The sequence below is a fragment of the Ursus americanus genome, chromosome 1 (genome assembly GCF_024610735.1).
Source record: "Ursus americanus isolate L20-20 chromosome 1, mUrsAme1.1.p, whole genome shotgun sequence".
Taxonomy (NCBI): domain Eukaryota; kingdom Metazoa; phylum Chordata; class Mammalia; order Carnivora; family Ursidae; genus Ursus; species Ursus americanus.
The window spans coordinates 73,425,155-73,433,702 of NC_142127.1; the positions used below are offsets into that span (position 1 = coordinate 73,425,155).

The window sequence follows — 8,548 nt, forward strand, 5'->3', positions numbered from 1 at the left end:
TGCACCTCACCTCCCAATTGTCATAAAGTTTCACATTTCTGCCAGCTCTTTATTCCCAAATTTGGAGGAATTATGCAATGTTCATTGGTCTTAAACAACTTTATATTTTTCAGTTGGTTACTTTAATTTTTTTCAATTTTATCAAATTAATCTGATAAAATCCCGTGTTATTTTCAGAGTGCTTTATGAATAATGACATTAAAATATACACACATAGGGGCGCCTGGGTGGCACAGCGGTTAAGTGTCTGCCTTCGGCTCAGGGCGTGATCCCGGCGTTATGGGATCGAGCCCCACATCAGGCTCTTCCGCTATGAGCCTGCTTCTTCCTCTCCCACTCCCCCTGCTTGTGTTCCCTCTCTCGCTGGCTGTCTCTATCTCTGTCAAATAAATAAATAAAATCTTTAAAAAATAAAATAAAACAAAATATACATACATACATTTTTCTGAAGCATAAGTATTTGATTTTGCTCTTGTTCATAATTAGATTTTTTTATTGAATCATTATATCTACGTACATATTATAGACTATACTAGATATATACTATATAGTATATAGGATAGACTATACTATACACCTATACTACTACTACTCTGAGTTTTCATTAATGCAGTATGACCATTTTAGCAATAGCAATAAACAACATGGAAGCAAATTTTACGTCCTATGATTAACATTCAAGATAATCTGTCCTACGTTTGCTAGAAGTTATCAGTCAGCTCTTTGCTCTCCAAATAGGCCTTTTGAAGGAAGAAACTCTGCTAAGTTGAAATCAGGTTTATTTGAAAATATTTTGAACCCTTTACTAAACAATATTAAGATAATATAGCTTTTCTTAAAACAATTACGATCCTTCCAGTTCAAGTTGTCCTATTAAACCCGACAACATCCCAGAGACATGGAGTTCATTTCATTTCAACCCATGAACTAACTTAAGATTTTAGGGTCCTGACCCAAAACACAACTGTTTGGTATATTTCATTCCATTCCATCTTATCAGTGAAATCAAGGTTGACTTCAACACTATTACTTCACAGGTTAAAACTACAAAAGGTTTCCTTAACCACATAAGATATGGGATCATCATCTTCAGTGAAAGAATATTATTAAATCTTGGACCCCAACGTTCATTTCAATAAAGAGGAAATGGGAAATGTTTGAGATATACATGTTCAGAAGAATAATGAAATGAAGTTTTGGAGTACACTCTCTCGAGTATTCAGATTTATACAGGAAATCAATGATTAAAGAGCATTCAGGTCTACCTGAAGCTTATCCTTCATCAAAAGGCATATACAAAAACAAAGAAACTGAAATCTTACCTAACTCATTAATAGAAGCTGCTATAGTAATGACTGATCTGATGTAGTCTTGATCAGAAAATGAAAATACATTGAGCATTGATACTTCAGGATATTCCTGCCCTGCAAAGAAAACAACACATACATGCAAGAATTTTTTTTTCTGTGATGAAATCCTAATCATCTATTTCTTCTGATACAATTAAATTTAGCTTGATAGAAAAATTCTGGGATTTGACCTCTGCAGTGACATTGACTAATCATGAAATTCACTGGTAGTAATGTCTACTTCTTACAGCATTACTATATAACCAGATTATAGTTATAACTAGATATGTTATCTAGTTAGAACAGTTCAGAGGCTCAGTTCAGAGGCCAGCATTTGGTGTCTATGACAGATCATCTCTTGGACTTGCTACTGGGCTTGGCAAAGTTCTCTCAACTCAGTTTAAGATGGTAGCCTCTTCTTTCAATTGCCAAATCACACCACTCTAAATTCTGGTCCTTCTCAATCTCATCCTCTAGGCTTTGTCAATTTTTCCTTCCAAAACCCACAAATCAAACTGCCTGGATCAAAATCTGACATCTGGAAAAGCTAAGATAGGCCAATTAGTGCCTGAAGCACAGGTTCCTGGGATGAATGCACCTGTCTGTTAGAACCTGTTCTGTCTCCACCATCTCCTTTTCAGAGGCCACCAACAGCCTTCAGATGTTAACGACTTCCAGCTTTTGGTGGCTTGTGACTCACTCGAATGTGTAACCTGAAGGAGAAAGCTGCCATACACTTGTATGGCACCCGCGCATTACCCCAAAGTTATTTTTAAAGTTTACAAGCCTGGTTCAGCCTCCTTAAAAGTCCCCCTTAAGCCTACAAAAGCAAATTCAAAGTGAAGGACAAAAGTTTTCAGGCAGTAATTAAACCGTTAGCTATGCTATTATACCTTTGTTGCCCTGTCCCCTGGCAGTCTAACAATTAATCTTTTCAGAAGAGAGGAAAAATAAGTTACACACAGGAACTACAGAGTTTATAGCAGCCCTACGCTATTAATTTTAATAACATGAAAAGATAAACATATGTCACTCACTCATAGCCAAATGAGCATCTACAGAGCCCTGCCCTGGTGTACGTCTAAAATTTATAACTCAGGTTCCTTTACCTAAGACATTTTAGGCTATTTAAATATTTTCATATTGCTTAATCAGAAAAAATACAGATGACATAATTTTATTCCACTCATTTAAAAATAAATGCATTTAAAATATTTGTAAAACATCAGGTCATTTTCTTAGCTAGTGCCACCTTCCCTCATCTTTAAAACCATAAAAGATGAAGCAAGAACAAGACTATACAACCTCTTATTTTATGTATTTTTTCAACATACTCTAGCTCCTGGAAGAAAAGAGATGATTTTATTTTTTTATCCTAAATCTTCCTCTGAAAAGCTTTTATTCTCAGTTTCACATGATACAATTGAATCAAATGCTAAAAGAATGAAACACTCTCTCCTGCAATTTCTTAAGCATGCATAGAGAAAAAAAATTACTGCTGGCAGGAGGAACTGTCAGTATGAATCTCAGCAGAAGTAAATTGTTTGGTATTTGTAATGGAGTATAATAGCTATAATTCCACTTGAGCTGCTGCCACTAATAAGCTGATAAAAACTGTGAGTTGAGACCCAAGTGTCCATCAGTAGATGGCTTCCACAAATGTCTCTGCACAGTCACTTAATCACAGAGACAGGTAACCCAATCCCATTAGAGGTACTGTGTCTGACAATGAGGGGCCCAAGCTGGCTCTTCCCACAAAGAGAATGCAAAAGCACAGCTGCATACTGATTCCAGGAGTTTTCTTATCAGTAATTATTAGGAATTTTCTAAGACGTTTCCATCTCCTGCAAAGTTGTAAGACAGTAACTTCAATGTGCTCATGATTAGAAATGGGCTAGGGAAAAATACATCTTGCTCGTGAAAAGTAGTCACCAAATCAAAACTGACTCAGAAATTAAAATATACTGTCTCGAATGCTTTAAGATTGTGACCCTAATGCTCACCTGTTGCCAAAAAGTTGATTTAATAACAAAGCATTTCTACTTAAATGATTAGAAGTCCGAATACACTGTGTTTTGTATGTGTGTGTGTGAAAACAAAAACAACTGGTATCCAGAACTGTGTGTCATCACATGAACATTTTAACAAAGGTAAAATAAACAGTAATATCTCTCATTGGAAATACTGGCCCAGGGAGTAAGGAGGCTTGAGGTCCAGTCTTCTGAATTGCTGAGTGATCTTACACACATCACTTAAATGCAATTGCCTACGAGTTTTTATATGGAGAAAATGGAGTAGAAATAATAATGTTGTAATGAAAGCATGGGCTTTGCTGGCAGGAGAGCTTTGAAAAGTAGCTGGTATTTGGCAAGTTTATTTTTTATTTAACCTGTTGAATAAAAAGCATAATGTACAATTATGCTCATTCTTTTAATGATCAAATGGCCCACGAGGGAAACATTACACCTTTATGTAAATACATCCTCCTTAGGAGCCTGAACTCCTGAACAATGTTCATCTCAGACACTCTTCTCCAACGTGAATAAGTACACTGCGGAGCTTTTGGAAAGAGCACATGTGCACATATGAGTAACTGATCTATCTCAGTATCCTGAGTTTTGCAGAGGCTGTAACAGCCCAAGAACAAGAAGGAAAGTCTAAGAAGAAAGAAGAGTGTTCTATAGCACTGTCTGCAGAATACAAAAACCACTGTACTCATACATATTCGCTTCAATTGTCTGTTGTTCCTACCATTTTCTTTTTTTTCAAGAAGAGCTGCTTTTGCTATGTTCTCAACAACGTATTTTCTTCTGGCTTCTGAAATATTTAGTAAACAAGCAGCCAAACGGAGCCCCAGTCTGGAAGAAGACATGGTGATTTTTCTAGAATAAGAGAAAAATTATTGTTCATTTTGGTCTCTATGGCTCATTCATATTTTCATGTTCATTAACCATAAAGAAATTACAGTTTTTTGGAAACCAGGCAGTCATAATATGAACACTTCACTATTTTATTCCTGGAGAACACCTAAAGGAAGAAATCCTCAGATTGGGTCAACCAGGAAACCACGTGTATGTTGTCATGCACATATGAACCTACAAACATAGTGACAATACTAGAAAATACAGGGCAAGTTACTCATCCTGAATTGTCATATAAATGAAAATATTTGTTAAAGTATTTTATTCCCTTTTAAACATCATCTTCCTTAGAGTATCCCTGTTTACAAGGTCTATCCTACTTACCAAATAAGCTTGATCCTCTTGTTAAATGAAACTTACTAGGCAAATGTAGATAAGAGAAATGAAGAAGATTCTTATAAAAACCACTTTTCTGGCAAAAAGAAAAGATATCTCTATGGGCCATGCTATAAGCAATATATGAACAAATAAAAGGGACTAATTTAAGTGCTGTAAGTAACAACTATTTGACTAAATTACTCTCATAGTTTAATCCCCAAAGTTCCTTATCAGTTTAAAAGATCAGGCCATATTTTGGTCTCTTTTAAATATTATAACTAGATATGGCCCTCATGAATTCATTCAACAAATTATTTCATAAGGGTTATTTTGTGTCAGGCAATGTTCTCAGGGTGGGGAATACTGCAGTGAATGGTGTCCAGGTTTGAGACAAACGTTAAGCTTATGAGTTTAAGCTAAACTGTGCTCTGGTGCAAATAGCAGTACTGTCGATGCATAAATCCTCTGGCTTCTGTTCACTAGGATTGTTCATTGGCCTAATCGTCCTAACCTACAGGGAATGCAGGGCTCCGTGGCTAGTTTAGGTTTCGAAGCAACTTTTCATATTGTGACCATCATCTCATGATTGAAAAGTCATAAAAATATGGTCATTAGGTTTTTGTAGACATTAATAACATCGTTGTAATAAAGCAGCTCAGACCTCTCTCATTTCTATGTAAACAAAAAATTGCTTTACACAAGGGGTGTGGGCGTCTTCTGGCTTTCATTTGTTTTCAGTGTGTTTATGTAGCTTAATTGTCTCATCAGGCACTTTCCCAACATAATTATGCTTTTTAACAAATGGTGTTTATGGCAACCCCTAACAGTGCAAAAGAAAGGATTAGTTTCATCCTCTCATTCCACATTTTGATTCCCTGTGGACAGTTAAATCACACAAAGATGGTGTTAGAAAAATCTACCTTCACAGCAAAAACTGAAATTAGCGGCCACCAGGCTTTTGGAGAGCAGTCAGGCTTGTTAGCAAAAAGGGTAAGTGTTTCTTTGCCTCTTCCACTTACAAAGTAACCCAGAGCAACCTCGCAAACATTCAGTGGTTTGGAAGAAAGCGCTCCTGGTCCGCCCATCCCTCCAATCACAGTTCGATTACTTCCGGCCATAAACCAAAAACCTGCCTCCCGGGGAGGAACTAGCAGGGCCAGCGCGGAATGGAGCAGTTCGCGACAGTTCCGCCAGATCACCTGCCTCCTGCGCACGCACCGCCGTTCGCGCTTTTAGGGCCGCAAAATAGGCTCGCCGAGGGGGCGGTAGCGCGTGCAGCGGTTGGAACCCGCCGCTGGGACTCCCTGCGTGGCCCCGCCCCGGTTCCGGTGTGGTGTGGCTCAGGGCCACGTGGGCCGAAGGCTACCCCGAGGAACTCGGCGCGGCCCTGGGGCAATCCCCCGCCGCCCCGCGAGGCCCGCCGGGAGCAGCGTCTGCGAGCCGCGGGACCCGGCTGCGAGGGACGGCCGGCGAGGGGACTGCCCGGGACCGGCTCTCGAGCCGGCGCTGGCGCCCGCAGCTCCGCACTGGGGAGGGAACCGACCTGCGCGCGCGGAGGGGCAGCGGGATAGGACGGCGCGGAGCCGGGGTCGCCGCGCGTGACGCGCGCAGCTTCCGCCGCCGGCCCCGCCCCCCGGACGCCCCGCTCGCGCGGCAGTCCGCCGCGCTTCGCCCTGAGAACGCTCGGCGGGTCGCTTCCTGGCCTGTCCCCGGCTGCCCCGCACCCCCGCAGCCCGGCGGCCCCGAAAGCTTAACATTCTGCTTGGAGTTGCCTCCTCGCCCCCTCTTCTTTAGCTTGGGATTCTCCACAGTTGTCTCTTGTAAATTAATGACTTTTTAAAAGGGCATTAGAACCTAATGATGAGGTCATTACCCATTAATCATACACCCAGCAGGGGGCTCTTTGGCGCACACGCAGACGCACCCTTCTAGTAAAGTCTGTCCTGGGAAATACTGCCCGCAAGCGCTTGTGAGTAGGAGCTGGACCCACCCCAGGACAAAAGCAGTACTAGCACCTGCCCGTTCACTCGAAGTTACAAGCAGTATGAACCAGGCATTAAGCATTTCCCTTTTTTCTAGGCCAGTGAACCTTGAGAACACATTTCCCCTACAAAAACCTGGTTTTTTAAAAAATATATATAGCAAGGATTAAATGTCACCATTTTGATCCAATTTCTTCCTGAAGTGAAATAATCACTAAATAACTACTTTGACAGAATAAATTAATTTTTAAATCTATTTTTTATTTTCTAATTATACTTTTTAAACACAGATTTGAGGAAATTAACATTTATGTGGACATTTGGTTTCTAGCCTAATGTGGCATAAAAATAAGTAACATAATGAGTGTTAAAAAAAATCAGGTTCATGATGCTTCTCACATCATCATCATTGTACTTAGATGTCACAACAGTATTATGTGCGATTGTGTCAGATCCAGCCTTCTCCATCTCGGAGTGTTGGCAGGTAGGAGGGTTGTTGGCAAGAGGAGGGGTGTTAACCTCAGGATCCTGGATTCATTCCAAGGCTGGTAATTACATTCTGCCAGCCAAAATTCATCCCATAATTTTAATTGGATAAATCCTTTCTGGCCTAAGCTACTGCTATGCCTGTCAAACTGTTGCCACATTTCACCCCAGAGGTGTCTGTGTTTTAGTTGCAAGAATCAGTCCCTTTGAGGTTGGCTTATCAATTTAAATCCTCAAAGTGCTTTGGGATCCTGTGGAATTAAATATATATTTAGGTATTTTTTCTACGGAATGTGCCATAGAAATGTGTAAAATAGACATATACCCATGTTAATGCCTGAGAACCAATACCCATCTAATGTCAGCAGATAATTTCAAAATAATTTAACTAGGTGGATGTCCCTAACTTTCTCTTCTGTCCTTTTGAGAGCTTTTACTGACCATAGCATTAGCTTCCAGGTTACAAAAAGTACTTCAGTGTCCAACATTTCCTTCCAAGGGAAGACAGTGGAACTGAAGGCCCTGTATCTCACCCTTCCAAACAGTCCTATGAGACTACTTGCTACAATGGAAGACATAGTAACATTACATCTGGTGTTATCTGTCCTTCCAGAGAAAACAGTGTGACACGTAGGGGCTCGTGGTTCTAGCTGTAACAACTGCTAGAACTAAAGCTTCTTCCCACGTCTCCTAATTCTCTCTGTGAGAACGTCTTTCCCTTTACAGGGCTGCTGCGGTGTTAAGATAACATTTCTGAAAGCATCAACACCCAGCGCTCAGTAAACCTTAATCCCTTTCTCCACTCAGCTGAGGTCAGACAGAAATGGAGAGAAGGCAGGGTCCCAGTGCTCTTTGTGGACGAGGGCAGCATCTGCTCCTGCCTCAGGAGTGTAAGCATGTCTTTTAGGAAAAGACAAGGAAACGGATACCAGCAAGTCTGATGAAAAGTTCAGCAGTAAAATTGAAAGTCTCATTTTGCTCTTTTCAAGAATTGAAAAGTATGGGATGGCTGGGTGGCTCAGTTGGTTAAGCGTCTGCCTTCAGCTCAGGGCATGATCCTAGGGTCCTGGGACTGAGTCCCACATCGGGCTCCCTGCCAGGGGGGAATCTGCTTCTCTCTCTGCCTGCTGCTCCCCCTGCTTGTGCTCTGTATTTCTCTCTCTCTTTCTGACAAATAAAATCTTAAAAAAAAAAAAAAAAAAAGAATTGAAAAATACCCTTGGTGTTACTTTTGCTCAGTCACATGTAAGCCTGCCTTTTTTGTTATTTAAAAGAGCTCTATGTCACATTTACAATGTGTGAGCATCAAACCTCTCATTAGTTAACTTAGCATGCTTTGGGGGAGTTTTTCATACATTTTGGGTGAATGTGTTATTCTGACTACATGTTTCTCCTGCTAAGTCCACATTCAGGGACTTTGATCGTTAGAGTTCCTGTCCAAAACCAAATAAGCACTGAAAGAGAGCATAGCTACAAGTCCCAGTGTCAATTT

General features: G+C 40.6%; 1 protein-coding gene across 1 annotated transcript in view; it reads right to left on the bottom strand.

Annotated features, from left to right (window-relative positions):
* The window catches only part of FTCDNL1 (formiminotransferase cyclodeaminase N-terminal like), a 114,427-nt gene extending 108,260 nt beyond the window's left edge, over positions 1-6,167 (bottom strand). The window contains exons 1-3 of the mRNA XM_087862405.1: positions 5,608-6,167; positions 4,101-4,231; positions 1,323-1,424 (exon numbers count right to left, since the gene is read on the bottom strand). Coding sequence (XP_087718531.1) covers positions 1,323-1,424; positions 4,101-4,231; positions 5,608-5,636 — 262 coding nt within the window. The 5' untranslated portion in view covers positions 5,637-6,167. The remainder of the gene's footprint in view (positions 1-1,322; positions 1,425-4,100; positions 4,232-5,607) is intronic.
* Positions 6,168-8,548: the final 2,381 nt, after the last annotated feature.